General features: G+C 37.7%; 2 protein-coding genes across 2 annotated transcripts in view; one reads left to right on the top strand and one right to left on the bottom strand.

Annotated features, from left to right (window-relative positions):
- Window positions 1–27,355, top strand: part of RELN (reelin) — a 520,858-nt gene that overhangs the window by 16,564 nt on the left and 476,939 nt on the right.
- LOC119534285 (double homeobox protein A-like) lies at window positions 19,696–20,468 on the bottom strand. The gene has a single exon (XM_037836467.1). The coding sequence runs from the start codon at window positions 20,466–20,468 to the stop codon at window positions 19,932–19,934; it is 537 nt and encodes a 178-aa protein (XP_037692395.1). The 3' UTR covers window positions 19,696–19,931.

Here is a 27,355-nt window from a genome sequence, read left to right on the forward strand (position 1 = left end):
CCTCTTTGTCTTAACTCCTATTAGATACACTCATGAAAAAGCTGTGCACAGCTGGATTGGATTATTGCTACTGACTGCAGTGGTTGAGTGCAGGTACCTTTACTTAAGCTTTCTGGGGACCTTTGCTTCTTTAATAGGGACCAGTTTACATTCCCATGCAGAATTGCTCTGGGGGTTCTAAAATTCTCAATTGTGAAACAGCACTGGATCAGAGAAACTGCTGACATTATGAATGCACTCTTGCTGATGGTACCGTTTTGTGCCAATCATAAGCATTCCTGTCTAATCTTATAGTACATATGTATTGTCTCATGCCCACATACATTAGTAGTGTGTGAAGCATCTGCCTTTTTATCAAAGAAAATATTAATAAGTCAGAAAATGAACACACATGAAATGCAAATTGCATAACTTTCCCGTTTTTTCTAATTTAGATCTCAAGCCATTCCTTTTGCTTTCAGCCCTCGTCTTAGTCTTTTTTTTATAAGCCTCTGTCTGTTGGTGAGGCTGTATCTCATCATGGCATTCTCTGTTCCTACATCTGGTGATGTTGAACTGCAGGAATTCTTAACTGATGACTACCCCTTCTTTTCCAAACAGAAGTCAGGGGATTGATGCCAGTAATTGTGATACGGGATCTACCCGCACCTCAGCTGCCTTCTTCCCCATCAGCGCTTCTCCCTGGGATAGAGCCCTATCTCTTCTCCCTGTATGTCTGAGAAAGAAATACTAGTGGGGAATTTTAGAAAGCTTAGTTGTGAGATCCAATGATATCCTCTTTGATATAGTCCTCAGAACTGAGACCTTCCAGTATAAGAAAAAAAACTAATCTCTCAATCGAATCTCTTACTTGTAAGCAATCCATGCCTTTATCTGCTAGTGTACATGCAGATGCAAATGGGATCATTTGCTTTTCTCACTCAGGTGTATGTCTTCAATACCTTTCCATGCCAATATATGCAGAGGTGCATCTTTGTTAGAGTGGCCACATAGTATTACATGGTAAGGAGGAATGCTAATGTACTAAGTCAGTTCCTTTTAGTGTCCAAGTTTTTGATAATATATACAACATTGCAAGCAATATTCTTTTCATTCATGTTCACAATTCACTCACTGATGCTGAAATACTTTAGTAGTATAAATTCTTAGAACTGAAATTTCTGGATCAAGAGATATTAATCTTATGGGTTTGATCCTACTGCCAAATTACCCTGCAAAAACACTACATCATTTTACATTTTGTCCGGCAACCTGTCTCCACACAGACACTAATGCTGGGTGATACAATTCTTTTTGGCCTTTACCAAATGGATAGGTAGAAAAATGCAATTTTGTAATTGTTCTATTTTTCTTCTTTGATTACTAGAAAGGCTGAAAACTTTTATGTCCCATTATTTGGTCCATCTGTGTGTATCATATTAGGGTCTTTGCCCATTCTATTTTGTTTCCTCCTTTTCTTATTGTTTTATAAGAACTCTTTAATAACATTTGGTAATCCTTTGCCATATATATTATGGACATTTTTTCCCCAGTTGGTCCTTTATCTTTTAATTTTTATGTAGTAAAACCTAACAATGGTTTCATTTACACAGAGCAGGTATCATATTTAGTGCTGTGGTCTCTGGAATCTGACGTGTCTGGGTCCTAATCTGGCTCAGCTGCCTTCTAGTTACATACTGATGTGAAAGTTACTGAACCTCTCTGAGGCCTGGTATCTTTATATGTAAAATGAAAACTTACATCATAGTGACATGACAGTAAATTACATAGTGTATCCTTAGTATATAGTAAGCTGGTGAATGTTAGCTGCTATTGTCGATAGAGCTTCTGCCTTTGACATTATGCGTAGAAAGCCTCCCTGGACCCTTAGAAAACAAAAACTTCTCCTAGCACTTTTAAAATGTTAATTTTTTGTATTTAATTCTCAAATTTATTTGGAATTAATTAATGTCTAAGAAGAGTGGTACCAATTTAACTTTTTTTCCCTTTATGTTTAGCCAGTTTAACCATTATCATTTATGGAATAGAACATTTTCTCCTGTTAGTTCCTAAATACTCCATTCTATTGTAAATGTGACCTTTTTGTTATATTTTATAACTGACCATTTCTAGTGTATAGGAATTTTATTGATTTTTATGTATTTATTTCATATCTAGACATCTTACTGAACTCTCTTAAGTAATTTTGGGGGTTGATATTCCTCCATTTTTAGAAAGCTTTTTAAGGCGTTTAGAAAAAAACAGGGCAAGATGGAGAAAAGAGGCAGATTGTGTACAAACCAGAAAGGGGTCAGAGCAACATTATTTTATATCTTGCTGAATAATTTATTTCCAACAAGTTATCAGGGCAATAATAGTCCATGAAATTTTAGAAGACTGTTATTGGAGTGCTTTCAAAGCCCTGCTTATTAATCTTAGAAGCATCTCTTTTATGAGGGCAAACCCCTCCATTTTATGGAAGTGAAAACAAAGATGTAGGTGCACTCACCACAGATTTGACAGAAACTGAAACACTAACTCAACTGAGCTCTCACCATGTACTGGGCTCTTCTCTAAACCCGTTGTGGAATTAACTCATTTAGTCCTCATGAGAACCCTGAGAGGTAGGGGCTAGCAATATTCTCATTTTGCGGTTGAGATAATGGGGCTGCTGAGAGGCACTGAAACACATAAAATATCAAGCTAAATAGTTCATCCTCTTTTCCCATCTTTCTGAAATTTTAGCTGAATTAAGTACTAGCTGGCTTTTTATGTTACAATAAAACAATGAAAATTCATATTAAATTATTTTAAATGTATTAAGGATTTTACACTTAATTCTTTTTTTGTTTGTTTTTAAGCAGAATGTAAACATTTGACATCTTTTGTCAATTTTTATTATTATTTTTGCATGATCATTTAAAAAGGGGCCTTCTCATGGGTTCCATTTCTACCTTGTCTAAATGGCTCCTAATACCCTAGTGCCTCTTATCTCTATTTGCAAATGAATTACAGAAATATCCTAGTGAAAAGAATTACCAGATGTTCAAGATTAGATTTGAAGAAAGGAGCTGTAAAATCCTTTGCCTGTTGGACTTTTAGTTGTGGAGGTTTAATTTCTTTGCCTTTACATTTGCTTACATTTCTAAAATTTCTTTCACACTTTTAATTTCCCCCTTTCTGCCCCTCTCTTCTCTTCATTATTCATGCCATTTTTAAACTTATTCCCCTACTTCTACTTGTTTTTCATCTTAATAAAACACGTGATTTGGAATTGACCACATTAGGAATGAAAACACTGTAACTGCAGAGCTTTTCTCCAAACCATTTTAGGGCAATGCTCCCATCTAATCCTGAGGGATTAGATTAATTGTGGGGTAAGTGTTTTTGTGTGTGTCTGTGCCCACACTGGTTTCCTGCTGGTACTTCTGAGAGTGGGCCCAGGGCCACTTCACTGCTGATACACGGTAGGTTCCTCTGCTCCCCTCCATTGTTTCTCACGGGCCACCAGCTGGTGTTCATTTGCACCTACTGGTGCTTGCAGACTTGGACATCAAACCATTTGACAGAAGGCACTCAGTGTTCCATGCACCATCTTTGAGTTAGTCCAATAACACTTTTCTTCTATTTTTTTTATTTATGAGTTCATAGTAAATAGAACTTTAGGACAGTCCCCTTGTTTTCAACCATGTTTGAAAAACCATTTGCTTGAAGATTACATAAAATGCCTCATAAAGTGATATTGAAACCAAATTTTGCTTATTTGTGGGAGGAGAGTTTTTCCTTTTAAATCAATAACCATTATTGAGGCCTTATGTTGTACAAAGCATTCTGATTGGTCAGTGAAACAAAAATGTTTGATTTTCCCTGCCATCCAGGAGTTGGTAAACTAGCTTGAGATGTATATACTACAAAATAAAACTCAATGTCAAATGTAAATACCAAGCAAAAAATGATATGAAAGAAAGTGGCACAAGACACACGAGCTGTCCAAGTTTAGACGTAAGAGAGGCCCTTCTGACCCAGAGCAGTCAGAGGTGAGTCACTCAGTGGCTGGCTGGGGAATGGACACCCACGCTCAGGACTCTGATGGAGGAAAGAGAGGAAATGGAACCTTAGGCTGAGTAGGAGTGTGAGCAAAGGTGTGGCTGTAGGGGCGCAGGAAAGCTTTAGTCAACAGTGAGTGTTAAGTCCTGCTGGAGCTGAGGAACTGTGTAAGAGAAAGGCAAGCCATAGGGCTGATAAGCACAGGTCCAGCCTGATGCAGAGCCTTCCGCACCAGCCCGAGGCATTCTTTTGTCTGTGGACAGCAGGGAGCCACTCATACCGATTGGGAAGTGGTGTCTTGAAAGCAGGTTTGGAAATTCTAGCTGGGGCATCTACTGGACCCTGACTGAAGAAGAGGCCTGCTCTGTCTGGAGATGGCTGATGGGTTTGTAGCTTTGAGGTTGCCTGGGCCATTGTAAATCAGCTGGTGATCACGGCAGACGATGCCAGAGGTCCCCCACGTCCATGGAAAGTGTTTTAGTATCTTGTGGACAGGATTGGTGGGAGCCTGGAGGAAGGAAACCAGAGACTGGATTACTAGTAATAGGAGGGGAGGCAGTCTAGCATAGTGGATAAGTGTGGGCAGTAGTTGGGCTGGGTGCATTAGAATCCTGCCTCTACCATACTAAGCCTCAGTTTCCTCATCTGTGAAATAAAACACTCAATTCTTAGTAAGTCTGTATTAAGGGCCTAGCCCACTATCTGGCATGTAGTAACTGTTCAGTGTATGTTAGCTGTTACTGCAACATTGGTAATGAGGATGCCTGGGAAAGGTCAAAGGGAACTTACAAAGGTAGTTGTTGAAGAAATGGTGGAAGCAGTGGCAGGTATAGGGAAGGTGGGCAGAGGAGACATTTTGATAGGAGGGTGTGCAGGTTTTTCTATTAGGTTGTGGATTCATTCACTGTATGATTTTCCTTCAGGGGAAAGAGGTGTCAGTTACTCTAGGACAACTGTGTGATCCAGAAGGCTGCTTCAATATCTACATTTGGAAAATAAAGACAAATAAATGCTGTAGCCCAGCTTCTGGTAATTTATCTCTAATCAGAACCATTCAGCTGTATGTGATAAAGCAGAATCACAATGAAGTATTTTTCAGCTTTTACATCCTTGTTGTCAAATGCTATGTGCAGAAATTAAAATATTTAATTTTCCTTAGTAAATGCTAAGTCCAAGTTTTGTGTTGATAAATATATACAAAGGAAGGAATTATTCAAATGTTAGGATTAGGAAGATGACCAAGAAAATTGGTTTAGATAAGTTCTTATTTTAGTTCGTGAAACAAATAATTGTTTAAATAGTTTTAAATTTTAATTTTTCATATAAAAATAAGTTTCCAAATATTGAAATATTCCAAATGCTGTTCACATTAGTGCTCTAGAGTCTCTAGAATTATGTGAAACAAAGACTTTGCTGTAGCGGCAATGAGAGAAAAGATCTGGTAATTGGATTGATCCAGCCAGATGAGCAGGGAAATAAGTGTATAAAATATGTTTTTATTTTACTAATATCAAGATTTATTTGCTATGCCCAAATGGATTATTTGGAATGGAGTCTTAATTCTAAAATACCAGGAGATTGAGAACAAAACTATGGGACAGTGCCTTTAAAATATATAATATAAAAATGATGGTTTCATTGTATTGTCTCTATTCAAAGACATCATTTTATGAGTATAATACTATCATGTCCCAATTTTTAATTTAAGTTGTCAATTTAAAAGGCCACTCTATAATGTATTTTCTACCAAGTGTGATTATGAAAATGCTCAAGGCAATCATTTTCTTTATGTAGACAAAGGCACTGCATTGATTTTGAGTTCTGGGCTCTTTTCAGCATTTATTGTGATATATTAATTTATTATATTTATTTGATGTATTCAGTAGCCTATGACTGTATTTATAAGCATAGTTTTAAAAATCCTTATCATTTTGATTCAAAAATAAGTTGTCGTAAGACAGCAAGTTTGAAAAATCTTGCCCACAAGGTCTATAAATGAAATAAAGATTTTCTGACTATGAATTTAAAAAACACAGTAAGTTTACCTGAAAATGTATTTTTAATAACATTTCTGTCTATATATACAATAACACTTTCTTTTTACAGTGCTTTGTGGAGTACAGTATGGCTTCATATAAATTATTTGTTCCTCACAATAAATTTGTGACATAGAATTGTTATCTTTATTTTAGATCTGACAAGAAGAAGTTCATAAAGGGCAAGTCACCTACCCAAAGCCCCAGTACCTGTGGCTGTTGTGTACAGCCAGGTCTCTGACTTCAAGTCCCTGCCTGTATCTTCTATCAGGATGTCCTCCTTTGACATTACTCTTTCACTAGACCCATTTTACAGATGATTAAATGAACTAATGTATTTGAGAATGCCCTGGGGACTACCCAGTGGTACCTATGCCTATAGGTGAATAAAATGGCAGAAGTTAAGTGCCTCATGTCAGTGATTTTATTTTTTATTTTTGGATCATAAAAGGAAGAGAGCAAATGGAAAGTTTCTAATGCCTTTACACAGGACAAAATTTAGGTGCCAATTGTTAAATAGTTTATTTAGAGGTCTCCAAGGAGTGCCAATTGTTGTAATTGTAGATTTTACCCTAACTGAACCCTCAGGACAGGTTAGATATTATTGCTCTAAGTGACCTCATCAAGTGTTAATCAAGAACCAATTATATTCTTCTTTCTGCAAGCTCTGGTCTAGTAGAGAGATACAGCTTGATCCTCAAAATTGGGTGTAATTCATCTTGTTTAGTCATTTTCAGACTGCTGTTTGGGAAATGAATTATTTTTTTTTGATTGATATTGATCACATAAGGAAAGACAACATTCTCATTTGTTTCTCTTTTGAGTAGCATAATAAAGAAATCTACTGTAGTCTCCAGGATTAAGGAATGAGTATCTAGATCTTTCTTAGTTATTAATATATTCCTAAAGAGTTTGAGTCTTATATCTGCAACTTATGATATTAGTGTAACTTTGCATGGCAAATCGTTTAACCTACCTGCATTTCAGTTTGCTCTTTAGAAAAGGGAGATATTAATATGAACCTGACAAGGTTATTTTTTTCTTTCCTTTGTATTTACTAAGAAATATTTCAAACCCAGAGCAAACAAAAAGAGTAATTTAACACCTGTGTATAGCCACCCAGATGTAACAAATATTAATATTTACAATGTTAGCTCTGATTTTAAAAAGAAATGAAATAATACAGATATAATTCAAGACTTCTTTCTTCCTCAACCCAGTTCTATGCCTTCTCCAAACCAGCTTGGCCTCCTGAGGGAGACAGCCAATGTCCTGAAGTGGGCTTGTATCCATAAAGTTACTTTTATGAATAAAAGAGATAATGTATATGAAAACTCCTAACCTAGAGAACCTGAAGTGAACTTCATTAAGCCTTTATCTGTTTATACATTGGGGATTAAAATATTTAGTTACTTACCTTAGAGGGTAACATGAGATCTCTTATGTGAAAATGCTTCGTAATCTGTAAAAGTGGTATTGAAATACAGGGCAGCAAATGGAACTGGCCATGTAGAAAAGGCTGGGGTGAGAAAGGGGACAAAAAGAGGAGAGAGGGAAGGGAATGAGCAGAGAGGGAGACAGAGAGAGAAAAGAGAAGGACAGAGAGCGAGAGAGAGAGACAGGGACAGACAGACACAGAAGAGAGAGGATGAGAGTATCCACCATAAGGCGGCCTGTTCCTAGGGATTGTCTCATTCCCATCACCAAAGTACTTCTGCCTCCTCTTCCTGGTGCTGCTGTCTTTAGTGCAGCTGTGGCAGAGCTGGACTTTTTCTCAGCTTACCCCACTGTCTTCCCTGTCTTTGGGTATCATGTCCTTAGACAGTGTAAATGAAATTTTATATCATTTTTGGTTTTACCTCATTTTCACTGGCACATTTAAAACTTTTGTATCACCTAAAGTAATCTTCATAGCTTTATTATAAACAAAGTTATACATTTTAATTCTAATTTGCTTTCTTTAATCCTTTCTGGTTAGAATTATTTCAAAAAAGTATTCTATGGCATTCAGACTGATTCTCACTGCCCTGCTCTCTTTGGACTTGGCAGACGTGGATTCATTAGTCCATCTATCTATTATATGTATAATGACTTCTGAATGGAGAGTCCAAAGAAACCTGCTCTGAAATGCCTTTTAGATTTCTCCTCTTCTGAGGTGACCTCTTTCCCTTTGAGATTTTTACGTTCTCCAGAGCTGAAATCTCCTGCTGTTGGGGTGTCGACTTTGTGGCATATCAGCTGTTTGTGGCACAGAGCTGTCGTTACAGGCGCCTCACTCGGTCATCTTGGGAAGACAAGCAAGGAAGACAAAGGAGAGAGAGGGAAGGTGGCAGGAATGATGGGGAATGGTCATGTGACAAGAGAAAGGGAAGAGCTGGCCAAGATTGTGTGTTGTGTGGGTGTGGAGTGTGCATATGAGGTGTGGAGGGGCAGGGTTGTGTGTGTGTGTGGTGTGTTCTGTGGTGTGTGCATGGTGTGTGTATGGAGTATGTGTGGTATACGTAGGGAGTGGAGGGGTGTAGTGTGATATGCAAATGGAGTGTGTGTGGGGTATGTGTGTGATGTGTAGATGGAGTGTGTGTGAAGTGTGTGTGGGGGATCATGGTATGTGTGTGGGATGTCTGTATGTGGGGCAGGTGGTATTGAGGGGAATGTATGTGTGAAGGAGTCCAGGGATAAGGCCAATTATGAGGAGTGGAGGGAACTGGTGTGTAGTGTAGGTAAAGGATAATAGTGAGCAATGAGGACGAGAGTTCTGTTCAGGGAGTAAGGAAGTATGTTTATTAGAAGTGTTGGTTATTGCTATCTACAGCTAACTAAAGGTAGCTGAATGAATTGAAGATTAAATAAAATAATCTAGAAATAAAGGAGGACAGGAAAAATAAAAAAGTAGAGCCCTTTGGAAAAATGGGAAGACAAGTTTTGGAAGCCCCCTCAAAAATGTTTTAAAATAAAAGCTTATTTTATTTTGAGGTGATGTGGAGAGGGACTCAAAGACCCATTCCAATGTTTGGGAGACTCAGAATTTACATACTCTTACTAAAAAATAGCTCATGTTATTTCATGCTTCTAACTTCCAGACATTCTGTTGAGTACATTATCTCACTTACTTCTCACAAGATCTCTTAAATGACACTCTTATTCACATTTTACACATGGAGAGATGAAGACATGGAGAGATGAAGTGATTTTCCCAATGTCACACAGCAGAATTCAAATCCACGAGGATGATGTCCAGTGCTTGGACTCATAATCCTGAATTACCTTTGATGTATTTATCTTTTAAAACAAAAACAGGAAACAGCATCCAGTTCAACAGCAGCCCAGTTCAGTAAGCCCTCTTGAGCTTATACGGCTATGCCGTTTTTCCTTCATGTGTGAGAGAATGACCTGGTGAATGCTTTATTCAATCAACTAGCTTATTTTCACTTATTTTTCATCATATCTTGCCCATTTTATTGTTTATTAGCTGCCACAAGAATATAAATGTTTGAAAAAAAGGGGTTGAAAATCTAAATTCATCATGTGTTGATTTTTGAGCCTCCTTTTAGTTGCTCCATAAGCAAAGCAAAGACAGATCAAAATATTTCTCATTTGGTTGCCAATCAGAAGTGTAGAAGATAAGTTTTGAATTCCCTAAAATTTAAAGTATACTAAAAAAGATACAGTTTGGGGGGAAAATGGGTCATTTCTTCATTAGGACCTAGACGAATGGTTGTTGAGTGCCTTCTTCATTCTGTCTTCTTTAACAATTGTCAGTCGTTTACATTGGCTAGAGCCAAAATCACACAGCCTATAACATACACATCTTCTTTTCTGGTATTTTTTGCAGAAGCAACATTTAAATTCCTGTCTTCAATAGTACTTTGCTAACCAAACACAAGGACCACATATGTGCTTAAAGAGATTCATCTGCCCCAAGAATTTACATATCCCTCTTGTGTACACATACCTCCTAAAGCACTAGCTATCCATAAAAGCTTGCCTGAGTTTGCCACTGATTTCTGAAGAGTAAAATTAGCTTGTCTGTGCAGAAGCACAATGTTCTACATTAGTAACACTGACTTTGCTATTTCTAATTTTTGGCACACTGTTTTACAGTACTTTTTCCTATATATAAAGAAGGATATTGGGGGCCAGACCAGAGTGTCACCTTTTCTTCTGTACAGACATCTTCATAGCACCTACACACGTGTGTGCACGGGCATGCATATCCACACATACAGATTTAAGTAAGGTTACACAGGTACATTTAATATAATCCTTTGTTTTTCTTAGTGGGCACTCTAATCCTGCTTTGGGAACCAGTTTTATTTAGAGAAGATTCTATTACTCATTTTTTCATTCATTCATCAAATATACCAAGTTCTTTCTGCTTTCATGGAGGTTTTAACCAAGTTGGGGGGAGGTTCAAAAATAATATGATAAATAAATAAAGTATATAGTATGTTAGATAAGAAAAATTAATCTAAGGAGAAAAATAAAGCAGTGAAGTGGGATGGGAAGTGTCAGAGGGTAGGTTAGAGAGGAAGGCCTCCCTGAGAAGGTGACATTTGAGTGGACTTGAAGAAGTTGAGGGAGTGTGCTTTGCCTATATCTGGAGGAAGATCTTTCCAGGCAGAAGCAATGAGCACCTAGGAGCCTGCCTGGTGTAACTGAGTCACAGCAAGGGTGGCCAGCACATCTGGAAGGGAACAGTTCTTACCGCATGGGCCTTCATAAGGACTCGAGTAAAAGGGAACCTGTTGGAGGGTTTTGAGCTGAAGAGCAACATCATCTGATTCCTTCCTTTCCAAAGGATCATCTGTCTGCTGAATTGAGAATGAACTGCAGGGGGCCAGAAGTGAAAAAGAGAGACAAGCTGGGACCCTTTGGTTTACAAACAGTGATGAGTTGGACCAGAGTAGTATCAGGTTTGAATCTGTTGAAGATGAAGTCTGTCTGTATGTGTCTGTATAAGAATGAGACAGACACAGAGAGAGGGGAACTAAGAAGAGTCAGTATGGCTTCAAGAGTTCTGACCTGAGCAACTTGGAGTTTTGGTTCATTGAGATGGTGAAGACTGAAGGAAGAGGAGCTTTTTTTTGGTGGAACATTGGAGATTGGTTAGGGGTGTTAAGTTTGAGGGGCCTTTTGGACCACCCATATGAAAATTTCTAGGAGGCAGTTCCATGCACAAGTCTAGAATTCAGAGAGGAGGCCTGGGCTGGGAGTATAAATATGGATGTCAGGTATATGTACGTGGTATCAAAGAGCTCACCAACTGAGTGGGTGTGGCAAGAAGGAGGAAGAAGTCCAGTGGAGTTCATCAAGTCACGTGGGAAGGAATAGAACAGTGTGTGCTTATGGAAAAATTACTGGGCTGGGTGTTGGGGGTTTGTATGACTTTGACCAAATCTCTGTTTTAGAATCATTTTTCTTGTCTGTAGAATGGGGAAGTCAGTAGCCTTCAACTACTGTTTTTTGATCTCTAGGATTCTGGTAACTTCTAAAATACAAACTCTTATGTGTATTATTATTTTCAATTTTCATTTTAGCAGCAGAGGAGCTCAGATACTTTAATCTCAGTCCAGGAAGGTTATTTCTGAGATCCATTGCAAATGAATCGTTTGTGTATAACTAATCACAGATACTGTTTCTGACCCGAGTCTTCTGTTTGTTTAAACACAAGCTCTGACCAAAAGTGCTGTAAGGCTTACTCATACACGCAGACACTTTCTGATAATCCCTCTATCAGTTCTCCCCTCACAACAGTGGACAACTTTCTGCTGTGCACTGTTTGGTGAAGGGAGAGATGGTTGGGTGGAGGAGAGAACAGTGAATGGCAGACAGCTACCTATGAGGCTGTTTCATTCCTGTTGAATCAGAAGCATCCTATACCATACATGAATTTTCTCCAGACTTGCAGAAAATCAGTCACAAATCAAATGTCAACTCCTATTTCAGGGATCTCAACCCATGAATCTTACTATCTTTCCTTGAAAAAGTAAAAGTGATTGTTTTGGTTTGCTAAAGCTGATGAAATGCAGTATACCAGAAATGGGCTGACTTTTAACAATGGGGATTTATTAGCTTACACGTTACAATTCTAAGGTGGTGAAAATGTCCAAATTAAGGCATCAACTGAATGATGCCTTCTCTAAGACAGGCTGTGGGCATCTCGGACACCTCTGTCTCCTGGGAAGGCATATGGCGACGTCTGATGGTCCTGCTCTCCTGAGTTGCTTCCAGCTGCTAGCTTCAGTGGCTTCCTCTCTGAGCCTCTGCAGTCTCCTTGTCTCCCAGCTGCTCTTGGGCCTTTTTTCTGTGAGCTTCTCTGAATTTCATCTCTAAGCTTCTGTATGTGTTTTATCCTCTTATAAAGTACTCCAGCAAGAGGATCAAGACCCATTCTGAATGAGATGGGTCACATCTCAATTGAAATAACCCAATCAACAGGTCCCATCCCATTAGATGCACCTGCAGGAATGGATTAAAAGAACAGGGCCTTTCCTGGAGTACATAACAGGCATCCCACGACCACAGTGATGTACCAAATCTACCCAAGGTTTTTAAATTTCAGGAATAATGACCAGTATTGTGTCCTGTTTGTGACAGAAGGACTAATGTACCCCATAAATTGCCAGTGAGGGATTAGTTATTCTTTGGGAGGGGAGAAGATTCATTTGACTGCTTAACCTATGTGGGGCACTGCTAGGTGCTTCCTATGCATTATCCTGCTTTAGGTCTACCTTTATTAACACCGGGAGATAGATACTTCTTCCCATTGTGTAGATAAGGACTTGAGACCAAATAGCTTAAATTCCTTGCTTTAGGTCACATCAGTAAGGCTGGTAGAGTTGGGAATTAGGAGTCAGACCAGAGACCTGGGGCCTCAGAGTTCATGTTTGTTGCATGATATACATTACATTCTTAGGGTATACAGGTCAGGAAATCCAAATTTAGGACAGGCAGGGTCTGCTCAGAGAAGTCTGCAGGCATCCGAGTCTATAGCTGGTCTTGACCTGAAGCATGTGCTGTTTTAAGTGTTTCCAGTTCTCTGGGGAGAACTGGGCTGTATGTTGTTATCCTTTGGTCCATTGCATGCTTTTTCAAATCTGCTGTTAAGCTATATATTTTGCCTTCATGCAGATTTCCTGCAGATTTAATGTATTTCCTCTCAGTCATGCAAATATGTGAGCATTACTTAACCAACAATCCAGGAATGGCTGTGAAATGTAAAAAACCCCATCTGAAAATATTCAAATATGCATAAAACTAACAGATGCATTTGGGAACAGGGGTGGGGGGTGTTATGGGAGAGTATAGAGGGTCTGAGCTCACAGCTGGAAGAGCAGGCACCACACCAAGCTCTGCTGTTTGCTAGATATTTTTGTTTGTTTGTTTTTGTTTTTGTTTTTGTAACCAGATGAAACAATTTAACCTCTGTGGGTGAAAAGAGTTCTAGTAATCTCTGCTTTCTCTAAATGACCTAATTGCTGTTAAGGTTAAATTGGACATGTGGCAGTGTTTATAAACTGTTACATACATATAAAGGACTGCTATTAGGGTTGAAGCAACCCATCTTATAACCAAATAACTTTTAGTGCAAAACCAGTGGGCTTATTTTTCTAGCTTCAATCCTTGAGGTAATTATTGGGATTCTGCTCATTTTGGCTCAGCAAACTATATTTAAAGAAATTGAATTGTTTTCCTTCATTTGTTAATTTTCTTCTGGAGTCCTGAAAAAGTTTGAAAGAGTCTGTCTTCACTTGAGACAGATTTCAGTGTGTTGTTCTCATTTTTAACTCAAGGGAACTGAGTTCCAGAGTTGCTTCTAATGAAAATGGCTTGCAGAAGCCATGGCAAACACCCTTTGCTCCTCTGTTTATACCTCTGCCACGTAAGTCATTTATCATTTCCTGTACAGTGCCATTTTTCTTTCCTTTCTTATGGCAAAATTTTAATTTTCTTGTTACCTGTGTTTATGCTTCCAGTTTCCAACATGAAATGTTAATCTTCTTTTTAGCTAAGAGAATCCGGAGACACCAAAAATATCCATTCCTCTTCCTCCCTCTTTTTTTCTTTTCATGTTCTTTGTCTGTCATTTCTAAGCACACGTTGTCAAGTTGCCAGAACAGTTCTCTTTTTTCTTTTTTGTTTTTTTGTTTTTTTAATATAGTTTTATTGAAATATATTCACATACCCTACAATCATCCACAGTGTACAATCAGCTATTCACAATACCATCATATAGTTGTGCACTCATCACCAGAATCAATTTTTGAACATTTTTCTTACTCCCAAAAATTAAAAATAAAATAAAAAAGAACACCTAAAACATTCCATGCCCCATCCAACCCTATTTTGCACTTAATTTTTGTCCCAATTTTTCTACCCATCTGTCCATACACTGGATAAATGGAGTGTGAGCCATAAGGTTTTCACAATTACACAGTCACATTCTGCAAGCTTCATAGTTATACAGTCATCTTAAGAATCAAGGCCACTGAGTTGCAGTTCGATAGCTTCAGGTATTTCCCTCTAGCCATTCCAACACACTACAGACTAAAAAGGGATATCTGTATAGCGCATAAGAATACCCTCCAGAGTGACCTCTTGACTCCATTTGAAATCTCTCAGCCACGAAACCTTATTTTGTTTCATCTCTCTTCCCCTTTTTGGTCAAGAAGATTTTCTCAGTCCCACAATTCCGGGTCCAGGTTCATCCCTGAGAGTCATGTCCTGCATTGCCAGGGGGATTTACACCCCTGGATGTCATGTCCCACGTAGGCGGAGGGCAGTGAATTTACCTGCCTAGTGGGCTTAAAGAGAGATCACATCTGAGCAACAAAGAGAGAACAGCTCTCTTTTAACAGTCCTGTGATTCCATTCTTCATTATTTTTGTTCAGGACAACAGTATTTATCATCCACAGGTTCATCCTTAACATATCTACCTCCTTTTCAAGTCTACAGTGGAATTTTAGGTCTCCCAAGCCTTATTAAACCCTTCCTAATAACCCGTTTTAGGGAATGATATAAACAGGTTTTTGTTTTGTTTTTTAAATTCTAACACACTTTTGTATCCTCTCCTTGTTAACCAAGCTTCTATCCAAAGATTATAGTGTATCAGTGTGAGTCCTAATTAAAAAGTTTTGAAAACTAACCCAAAGGGGACATTGTTTTCATAAGATTGCTTCTTATTAAACCCAGAAATCATTCTGTAAGGATATAGTTTTATGTCTTACTGATCAAAACTCCTAATTTTTGTCATTCTTCTTAAATTCTGTTTGCTTTTATCCTGGTCTTTCTTTCCTTTACAGGAGATTAATTCAGCAATGTTGTTACCATGTTTTCCTTATTCACCACTTTTAACATTATAATTCGTTTTACCATGACCTCATGTCTTTCAGGGAATCTACTCATTTTAGTTATGGACTTTTCTAGATGCAAGGGACCCGCTAGGCTGCAGCACTTTATTGTCTGTGTAGAATGTTACAGAAGTAGGTAGAGGGTGAACTAACATGGGAAAATTCTGGTCCCACTCCAAACATACTAAATGCTGAGTAAAATAGGATAGACATTTTCTATGAAGTATATAGTGGAGATCAAAAGCAATTTTGAGGAAATCTTCATGTGTCCGTACCAAGAAGAACCCATAGTTAGAGGACTTGGGAGTTACACTGGCCCATTGGCAGATCTGAACCTGATACATGTCTTTGAGGTTGAGATTTTTCAGGTCTGAATCAAGGCTTCAGGCTCCTATGCACAAAAGAAAGATGGAACTGAGCTCCCAGCTTAAGGTATGAAGCTGCCATGGGGTTTTCCTGTCCCTGCATGGAGAGCAGAAAATCTCTGCCCACAGTTTGGCATATGACATGGATATTGGCTTCTTGTCCCAGTTCCTGGGTGGCAGAAAGGTCACCCAAGAAAAACAAAAGGTGAACCCTGCTTCACGTGTAGGTAGGGGCCTGAACCATCACTGCTCATGGTTCAGAAACCTGAGCCAAGAAAGTAACAACTCTGTCCTATATCTAATAGGAGTTCTAGAAGGAAAAGGCACAGCAAATAAGGCAGACACAGTATTCAAAAAGATAATGGCAGAGAACTTTTTAGAATTGAAGAAAGTTTTGAGTCCTCAGATTGAAAATTCACACTGAATATCACTGAGTAGGATTATTTGGATGGTATAGAATTACCAAGTCATATCCATTCCTCTGCCTTTGATAAAAATAAACTTAAGTTTTTATAGGAAGACAATTGCTTAATTTATTTATTTTTAATTTCTAGAGAGGAATTTAATAACTATTCATCTTGATACAATGTCTTAAAAGAACACTAGACGGTATAAGGCATTTCAAGCTGGAAAATATTTTGTATGTCATCAAATCTATTTCTGTTTTGTGGTTTGTTAAAACTGAAGTCCAGAAAAATTGTTTGGGTGATTTAAGGTCTCATAGGATTGGAACCCATGCTTCCTGCCTTATTTAGGATTGAATTAAATATTATGCTATTACAAATACAGTTTGTGAATTCCCATTGTATCTAATTTTCAGATCTGAACACCATACTTGAGCTGCTGGTTGGTATCCTTTCTCATTTGTGATGCACAAAATAGTCTGGCATTAACTAAAACCTGTTTCATAAAAGATTGCCCATGGCTTTCTGTTCAGCTAAAAAAATTCTTTATTATTTTTTTCTTTTTAATCTTGCTAATTGTATTTTCTGAGGCTCTTGAAATTACAGTCCTTTAAAAAAAATCAATATAAAGTATGCATGGAAATATTTATTTCTGTCTATGTGCTGTTGAAGATTAGCCTGCATCTGGATTGATAACTCCTTATCATTTGTTTTAGCTTACAAGAAAACAAAAATTGGTTTGTGCCTATCCAGATTTAAGCATGTTGACAATCTAATTACAAAATCTGTTTGTGATTTATTAATTTTATGTCTAATTGTTCATTTTATATATTCCATGCCAGAACTGATCCAAGAATATTTGGCGATTCTAGTATCTCATGTGTAATTTGTTCTGTACTAGTGTTGCTAAGACTTTATTCACATGGCCTGTAGTTGGAAAATGATCGCCAGTGAATGACTAGAAAGGTTAGATGAAGAAAAAAAGAAAATGGGAGTAATAACTCATACAACACATACTCACACATTCACACATGCACACTCACAAATTACTCACACTCCCATACACACACACTCACCTACACATGCTTGCACACTTACCCACACCATTCTCTTCCAATCTGTCTGATTAGGTGTCTAATACTATATTGTATTTGGCAACTGCACTTAAGAACTAGAAGAGACAAAAGCAGAGTATGCAATAAATAAGTCTGTCTGGTTTTGATCATTTATTTTTACAAAAACAAATTCACTGCAACTGCTAGTTGAGATTACATTCCCATTTGGCATTTAGATTGGCAGGTTTAACATTCTTTATATAAAATCACATATGTGTATATATTTCCCTCAACCAGTGCTTCACAAAATATCAGCACTGCCTAAACTTGATTTGTCAAGAGCATATTCAAGCTGCTTTTAGTGAAGCTGTGGAGACAACTGAATGTTGCTGGTGTTTGGCTCACGTAATCTCGGTTGTCCTGAGTCCTACTGATGCTCTGTGACAAAGAGTGGAAGAAACTGTGTGTGGGACAAAAACCAAACAAAAAATGACAAATCCTCACCTCCTTATTGTGAACTTTAGGTGCAGTTTATTTTTTCAATAAACTGTTTTCAGTAAAATATGAGGTTAGGATACTTTGAAGAGTTGTCTTCCTTTGGCAGACTTTTCTTGTCCTGTTTTCTTTCCCTTTGGTACTGGTCTTGAAGCAGATCTCCCTGTGAAGTTAGCAGGAATCTTGTGGCTGGGATCAATGCACAGAATGAGAGAGAAAAAGGGAGGAGCCAGGCCTTGGTGATTAATCCCCACTAGAGGCCCAGTGGGAGGTGGATGTGGTGATGGCTGTGACATCCTAGTGGAACCCAACTTGATTTAAGGCGGCGTTAGGAAGGTGTGCTGGTTTGAATGTTATGTCCCCCAGGAAAAGCCATATTCGTTGATGCAGCCTTGTAGGGTAGACGTTTTGGTGCTGATTAGATTTGCATGGAAATGTGCCCCACCCAACTGTAGGTAATAACTCTGATGAGATATTTCCATGGAGGCGTGGCCCCACCCATTTAGGGTGGGCCTTGATCAGTGGAGCCATATAAATGAGCTGACAGGCAGAGGGAACTCAGTGCAGCTGTGAGTGACATTTTGAAGAGGAGCTACAGCCAAGAAGGACACTTTGAAGAAAGCACAGGAGCTACAGATGAGGGAGATTGAAGATGGCCATTGAAAGCAGACTCTTGCTCTGGAGAAGCTGAGAGAGGACAAATACCACAAGTGCAACTAAGAGACATTTTTGAGGAACTGCAGCCTAGAGAGGAACATTCTGGGAGAAAGCCATTTTGAAACCAGAACTTTGGAACAGACGCCAGCCACGTGCCTTCCCAGCTAATAGAGGTTTTTCCGGACACCATTGGCCATCCTCCAGTGAAGGTACCCAATTGCTGATGTGTTACCTTGGACACTTTATGGCCTTAAGACTGTAACTGTGTAACCAAATAAACCCCCTTTTTTTTTGATTGTATGATATAGTTTATATGAAATACCTGTAATAAGCAAACTTCACAGCAACAGTTGTAGATTAAAGGATACCAGTGACCATGGCAACAGGAGGTGGGGAAGAGGAGGGTGTGGGGAGGGGGAGTTATTGCTTAATGGGTGCAGAGATTCTCTTTGAGGTGATGAAAAAGTTGAGGTAATGGGTGTTAGTGATGGCAGCACAATATTGCAAATAGAATCAATGCCAATGAATGAACGGTATACTTGGAAGTGATTAAACTGAGAAATTTTGAGTTGACTATTTGGTACGACAAGTAAAAAAATACATATATCAAAGTGAAAAAAACAGTTCTATTTCCCATTTCAATTTTCCACCTCTCTTCCCAAGAGATAACTAACATCACCAGTTTCTTGAGCATCTTTGGAGAGAAATTTTAGACATAAACAGGTCTCTGTTTTTGTGTCCCTTCCCCATATAAATGCTACATATAGAAGATAACTCTTCAGGAGACTTCCTGAGTTAGAACACTTTCTCTCCAACCTTACTGCAATTATTCAATCCACTGTTGAGGAGTACAGGTCTGTAACTTTGCAGAATGTCACTCAATTTTGCCTGCTGTTTGCTTATGATTAAATTAAGCATGAACACTTTTGTCAGTAAAACCACAGAAGGGATATTGTGTCTTAGAGGCTTCATTTCAGGCGGCACCTCATGTCAGTCTGTATTACTGTTGGTAAAGTGAATATCGTGCACTTGGTCACGGTGGAATCTGTCAGGTTTTTCCATTGCAAATTTATCAGTTTTCCTTTTTTAATTAATAAGTAACCTGTGTGTAGATTCTTTGAGACAATATATATCTTGTTCTTCATAAAACATTCACTTTGAAATTTTTACATACATTGATGTTTTTTGCCTGAATCAATTATTACTGAGATGATTATGAAATGATATGTATGCATTTTATTTTCATTGTCCTCAGCTCTGCTGAACTCTTGGTCCAGGCTGGGTCAGTAGTGCTGTGGAGTGCCTCTTGGACCCATCTCTGTCCCCGAAGTCTTGCTTAACATTTCCAGAATGCTCAACTTGCAGTCTCAGAGGAAGGGTGCATCCCCAGCAAGAGTGAGAAATATTTGGGGCTCAGGATGATGATATCAGATACACTGAACTAGTTTCTGTGCCCCCTCATTCTGGTTCCAGAGAAATAAAACAGTTGCTAGTGAGGTTGGTGATATTTTGCGTCGCTTCTATGCCGTGAACCTTCTCATCTCAGGGATTTTGCCCCTTGTCTTGTATTTGTTCTAAGATCTCATCAGGTTCTCTTTTTCTCTGGGCAAATAATCTAGATCTTCGGTTTTGAAACCAAACTTGGACTCTTGACTCTGGAACCCCAATTTCTTTAGCAAGCTGTTCTCTGGAATCAATCCCAGGGTAAGGGTTGTTCTTGAACGCCTTGATGAGAGTGCGTAATTGGGAAGATGTATAGCAGGTGCGGCACCGTCTATCTAGAGTAGCTTGACTCTCCGCAGGGAGGTGTTGCCTGTGGGCCTGGCTTGATTCCAAGGCCTGCTCGGGTTCTGTTCTTCTCTGGAATGACTGTCGAGCTCTTCGATTCTGAAACCAAATCTGGATTCTCGACTCTTCAGCATTAATTTCTAAAGCAAGTTTTTGTTTGGTGGCATGACCCGGGTAAGGTTTTTGGTTGAAGGTGTTGATGAGGATTTTCAACTGGTCGGCTGTGAATTTGGTGCGACTGCGCCTTTGGTGTGTAGCGATCATGTTGTTTGCGGAGTTGTTCTGGGCCATGTTGAAAGAGATTCCTGGTTGTTGAAACCTGTGCCTAGGAGTCAACCCCCTTTTATAAAAGCCAATCCTTCTCTGGTGTTTTGCATTCCGGCAGCATTAGCAAACTAGAACAGAAGGGGAGAACAACTTTTAAGGCCAGTGCTTATTTTGCAGTTAAAATACCATTTTCCCTCTTAGTAAAGGTGGAATTAAAAAAAAAAAAAACAGAAAAGGCATTTTATCAGACTATTTCCTTTAACCTTCTGTGAGAGTCACAAACATTACAGTATTTCTCAGCATCCTTACTGTTTAGACAATATATAGATTTAAAAAAAAAAAAGTTCCCTGAAATTTTTGCATGTAACATCTGCTGTGTATGCTTTTTTAGAACATGGTTCCCCATTGCTTTATATGGGAAAGATACTAGTTCTTCATGTCTCCATTTATTTCATATGAATTTATGCACTTTGAGTCATTTCCAGTGACATATTTCAAGACCCCAGAGACTTTCCTTTAGTGCCAGGGTTAAATCAGAAGAATGAGAAGAGTGTGTTTAAAGTAAGGTTTATAGAAATATGTCAGGAGGAATATGTACTTTAGTTGGAAACCAGAAATGGCTGAGAGCAAGTATTAGCTCATAATTGTGTAAGTATCAAAGCAATAAACTTTTTTTTTTAATTAAATTCAGTTTTATTGAAATACATTTACACACCATACAATCATCCATGATATACAATCCACTGTCCACAGTATGATAACATAGTTATGCGTTCATCACCACAATCTCTCTCTGAACATTTTCCTTACATCAGAAAGAACCAGAACAAGAATAAAAAATAAAAGTGAAAAAAGAACACCCAAATCATCCCCCCATCCCACTCCATTTGTCCTTTAGTTTTTATCCCCATTCCTCCACTCATCCATACACTAGATAAAGGGGGTGTGATCCACAAGGTCTTCACAATCACACTGTCACCCCTTGTAATCTACATTATTATATAATTGTCTTCAGGAGTCCAGGCTGCTGGGTTGGAGTTTGGTAGTTTCAGGTATTTACTTCTAGCTATTCCAATACATTAAAGCCTAAGAGGTGTTATCTATATAGTGCATAAGAATGTCCACCAGAGTGACCTCTCGACTCCATTTGGAATCTCTCAGCCACTGAAACTATTTCATCTCATTTTGCATCCCCCTTTTGGTCAAGAAGATAATCTCAGTCCCACGATGCCGGGTCCACATTCATCCCCGGGAGTCATACTCTGCGTTGCCAGGGAGATTTACACCCCTGGGAGTCGGGTCCCACGTAGAGGAGAGGGCAGTGAGTTCATCTGTCGAGATGGCTCAGTTAGAGAGAGAGAGGGCCACATCTGAGCAACAAAGAGGTACTCGGGGAGACTCTTAGGCACCATTGCATGCAAGTTTAGACTCTCCTTTGTGGTAATGAGCTTCATAAGGGCAAGTCCCATGCTCGAGGGCTCAGCACATCAAACCGCCAGTCCCAATGTTTGTGACAACATCAACATCAGTCCAGGTGAGGATGTCCAGGACATCCGCACCTTCCCCCAGATCCTTGGGGCTGGGGAGGGGGAGGCTGTAAATATATTTTTTATTATCTGCCCAAATTACTCTAGAATGTGTCACTATTTCACTCCAGCCTATATTAACCAACCGTATCTCACTTCCTATTCAAAGTTCCATGCAATTGTGGTGTTTGAACAAATCGACTGTAGAGTTGTACCATTTAGAAAATTTAGATCCTGTACCAAATAGATATCTATTCCCTTGGTCTCATATGAAAGTTGAAGTTCAAAGCAATAAACTTTTAAATAAATTTATTTAAAAATTAGTAATTGTGCAGTGTGTTTTCAAAGTCAATCATAAGGAGTTGTATTTAACTAACATACTTTTTCCTGACTTTGCAGATAGCCTGTAGGATTATATGACAACTCAGACTAAAAGTTCTCACTGATTCTTATATTTTACCTCTTTATGTCTTAGAAGTTCATCAGATAACAAAATCAAAATCAAATGGAACAACAACAGCAAAATCACTGGTTTCAAACAAGATCTGAAAAGAAATATCAGTAGAACCAAATCTAAATTATTTTCTTAAGGGTTAACTTGACACATGTGACAACAAAAAGATGTTCGATTACCCAAATGAGAACTGGTGTCCGAATCCTTGAATATAAACCCAGTGGACTTTTAAATTTAGGGGTTCAAAAGTCAAAGAAGTCCTGGAACGTGGATGGTTGTTAGAGCTTACAGAAATGTACACAAAAGATGTAATGAGAATGTTTTCATGGCCAAGGGTGTTGGAAGATTTGATAAGACAAGGTCAGGCTAACTCAACTGCACTATCCAAAGAACTAAATATATAGTGATAAAACAATTACAAGATTTAAATTATAGAGCATACAATTTTATTTTCCCTCAAAAATAACCATATTTACTCTCTAGATATTATTTCTTCCCTTCTATTTCTTTTTATCAGACTATTTCCCTCAGCCACACACTATATTGAAATATAGTTATCTGCTTACTGTTAACAATATTTGACTTAACAGTTGACAAGCTGATAAACCAATTGGTGCAAGTGGTTGCTAATAGATTTAATTGCTGCTAGACTAGGAGAGGACTGGGGAAACCACCAATTAAAAATAAAATTTGCTGTAATTATAATGATAGTGCATTGGAGATTATAATTTACTGAACATCATTCCAATATTATCTATCTATATTGTATTTTAAGTAATGTTTCAGTAATCTCATTCATAAAGGAAGGGTAATAGATCATCATGACAGTATACAGGATAGGAATATAGGAAAGGGAATGTTTTCATCACAACTGCCCTTTAAGAGGCAAAATATTTTATAAAAGTTCTTTAATTAAAAAAAAAAAGGTTTCAGAATTTTCTTTTGGTAATTGAAGACCCTAGGAAGTACTTTTATATAACTGGATGGAAAGAATGTTAAAATCACTTAGTAATATCTGACTGATACCTGAAATATTTGGCATTTGTTTTAAAAGTATATATTTGCATAAATGTGGAACATAATCTTAGGGGCCACTTTAAAAAATACATACCTAGATTTGGTGTTTATATGCTTTTTTTTGACAACTAAATTCATACTGCTGAATTTTTTCATAACCTTAGTTTATCATGAATCATTTATCATGAATTAATATATTAGTAGATTTACCTTCTATAGTTTTCTTGAAATTTTATAAAATTTTTATAGAATCTCATTAAGTTGCACAACTAATTATTATAAATTTGACTATGTCTTGAGAACATGATTTCCTTTAAAAGATGTAAGGAAAGTTTGATATAAGTTGCTTTGTTTGGCATTTTCATTCAAAAGTTTAAATGTAGCCCACTGAACTTAACTGGACGTTAATCATTGATCATGGGTCTATTAGCTAAATGTTGAATACAGAGTATGTGAGAGGTGCAGAGTAGGAAAGAAAATTACCTTTTCAAATTTATATTATAATTTTTAAGTTTATATGCTAAAATACAATACTAGTTAATTCATTTACTAATTATGAAAGGAAGGAAGGTTGTAATCTAGATGATTTCAATAAAAATTCTATCATCTTCAGTCTATCACATGTAAGCAGGCTAGTCCCAGATTTGAACTTGATATGATCTTGCGGAAATTACTTTTCTCTTAATGGCACTTTCTTATTGCGATAATACTGTTCATTCTGAATTTTTCACACATGGGCTCTTTGAAAAATGAATGTATATTTCAAATTATGCAAACCTGATTTGAAATGCCCAAATTAAAAAAAAATCAATTGAGATAGGGATGAAAGAAATAACTGTATATTCAAGTGGAGATATATATATATATATATCTACAGATTAAAAAGGAAAGATGTTTTTATATATGTATATATATTTTCACCAAAAATTCCTTTAAATGGAAGATTCCTTAGACCACTTAGAATGTGATTCCAATCACAGAAATGCAGTTCTACCACAAGGCATCCAAACAAAATACATGTGTGTATTAAGTGTTTAAAAATGTTTTACACATTTTTTGAATATTATTACTGCATTAATGGTCATGGGCATCAACAGTGCTAGTCATTAATATACTTGCCGATTTTGTTTTTTATACTTCTGTGTATCTGTTCTGGATTTGCTTTACTAAAATGAAAAAACAATGTTATTCACTTGATGAAAATGACCACATTTAATAATTTGTTTTTTGTGTGGTCAGTTTTTCTGTATATCTAGACAGAAATGAAATCGCTTATTTGAAAAAAGGAAAAAGGGAATATCATGTTACAATCTACATTGATGTGGAAAAAGTTAGAAATTTCAGAACAAGCTCCATAGCAAGTATAACTCTAAGTATCATTGTCATTGTAAGAAGTAACATTTAATAATATATATTTAATAATTTCTTATATTAATATATTGTGCACACTACAGTCAAACTGCAGCTGCACTGTGAAATACTATTTTATGTTTTATAAATGGGATATATCTGTTGTAATGCACAGTATTGTATTTATGTAACTGTTGTTTTGTATTTGATGCACAAAGATGCTTCCCTGATAAGGTTAAAGGAGTTGAATGTGTTGCATGATATATTAGGTCACAATTTTCTTGAGATTTCTGAATGATAGATTCTATTTAATAATAAAGCATTATTGCCATTATTGAATTTTTAAATGCCAACATTAGTTTTAAGATGACTGAGAGGACTTGGAATAAAAGAATTCATGGAATGGGGGTGGTATATTATTCTATTTCCACAGCTAGTATTTAGATTTACTAGAATTACATGAAAGCACTAATACTTTGTATTACCTAAAATTCCTTTAGCATACCACTTGCATTTGTCTAGGAGAGTTCATGAAAGCCAGATTTTTAGCAGGCTTTCCCAAATAATTCATCCTGGATGAAAGGCAATCACATCCTGCACGTATTTACTTTTGGTTATCATGAATGTTTTTGTTGTTGTTATCATTATCCTTGCATCTGAGATAAATGTGTTGAGAATTTCATCAGACGCCTAATGTGCTGCAATCATGTTTCCTTCTAGTATATGTATCACTGTGGCTTCCATAACCAGAATTCTCAAATATTATATATCAACTTGATTTTGATTCTTTTGTAAGAGACGTAGTAAAGTGTAATAATTTCGGGAGACTGTAGAAGCACTACCATTAAATATTAAACATTTAAATGAGCAAGCACTGATTAATTCATAATATTCTGAGCAGCTCATAAATGTTTAATGCCTGTATCTTGCCTTGACTGGGTCTTATTTAACTGGAACCATGGTCACTGTAGGACTAGTTAGTTACCATTCTTATTTCCAGGCCAAGTTTGCAAAATGATTCATTTCATTTTAGATAAATATTATTTTGAACCTCTCATCCTTTTTGTTTACTGTTTTGTAAACTATAGGGCAGAATGAATAATTAAAGGTTAACAACATACATTAAACATTTAAAACCATAATTATCTCTAAAAGCAATAGTGAAAATACCTTAGTGATAATGTTATCTCAATTTTAAGTTTCAGGAGGTCTTTACTTCTTTCAGTAGATATTATTCAGTGTCTATTATGTGCTAGGGCAATAGGGAATAGTCAAGAGCAAACAAGACAGACACTGTCACTGCTTTCATGAAGCTTTTTATTGGGGGATTTGGAGATTGAACAAATAATTACACAAACAGTTACTTAATTGCAATTATGGTAAATGCTAAACAGGAGGAGTGAAGATTTTGTGGGAATACTCAATATAGTTTGTGATCGGACAGGGGGATTAGGAAAAAGCAATTATGATGTGGCTTGAAGGCAGAGTAATGGTTGTCAGGGGTAGGTCTGGAAGGAAGAACATTTGGGGCAGAGGGAACAGAAGATGAAGGCTTTGAGGCCCATCAGTCTTTGGGGGGGGGTGTTGAAGGAGGAGGGAAGGGGTTAAACTGATTCGTGTTTAAAGAAGTCCAAAATAGTATTAAAGATGAAAACTGATTTTCTCTGTAGATTAGCATTTGCTGTTGGAAAGTGTCTGAAAGGCCTAGGGAGTCAGTAGTGTAATCTCAATTTGTGATAATGGATTATGAGTATTTGAGATTAAGACTGGCCCCAAGCAAAGGAATAAAATGATAGGATTCTCATGTCAGACAGCAAGGACTTTCTCGTGTCAGTCAGTTTTGTCCTACCATGCTTTCCCCTGTTCAGTCTTTTCAGAGCTCCCTCACCACCCTGGCAACTTCTAATATTTAACAGTATTACTTAGAGATTCTTACTAGTTGCAGTTCATCTTCTCTTCTTAGTCTTCTATTGTGAGTATGCTTAACTCTTATAATTCTTGCAGTTCCATATGGAAGGGCATGTGGAGTAACATGTGGGTCCAATATAATTCCCTTTCAAAAACCTTGGTGGAGACCTTTGACTTCTCTGGGAACAACCCTGACAAATTCTCCTACCAGTGGCTTTGGCAAAGGGGTCATGGAGCCAAAGAGCTGCTGGTTAGCACTGCTATCCCAAATCAAAATAAGCAATGGGCCATTTCCAACCCCTAAGGTTGGCCAGTGTCAGGATCTTCAGTGGTTTGCTTCTATTTGGGCCCTCAATATACTAGAGGTGAGTGGCCAAACGTCCCCACTTATGGCCTGCCTTGCCATGTTGGAAGCCAACTCATCCTACAGTCTGGGAACCTTTTAATCCACCTCTGTTGGAACTTTGCCAGTCAAGGAAGCATCCACAGGAGACGGAGGCATAACTGCATCCATGCTGGCTTCCCAGGTCCTCACTTGTGGGTATTCCTCTTAGGTGGGCACTAAAGTCCCCTCCTTAGCCTCTTCAGCCCTGATTAGCATCACCATAAGTAAGAAGTCAGGGATCTCCCTAATGGTCATGATGTAATCCAACATA

The sequence above is a fragment of the Choloepus didactylus genome, chromosome 5 (assembly GCF_015220235.1).
Source record: "Choloepus didactylus isolate mChoDid1 chromosome 5, mChoDid1.pri, whole genome shotgun sequence".
Taxonomy (NCBI): Eukaryota; Metazoa; Chordata; class Mammalia; order Pilosa; family Megalonychidae; genus Choloepus; species Choloepus didactylus.

Excerpts from the sequence above, each read along its gene's own strand:
- LOC119534285 (XM_037836467.1), bottom strand. The coding sequence starts at position 20,468 with ATGGCCCAGAACAACTCCGCAAACAACATGATCGCTACACACCAAAGG.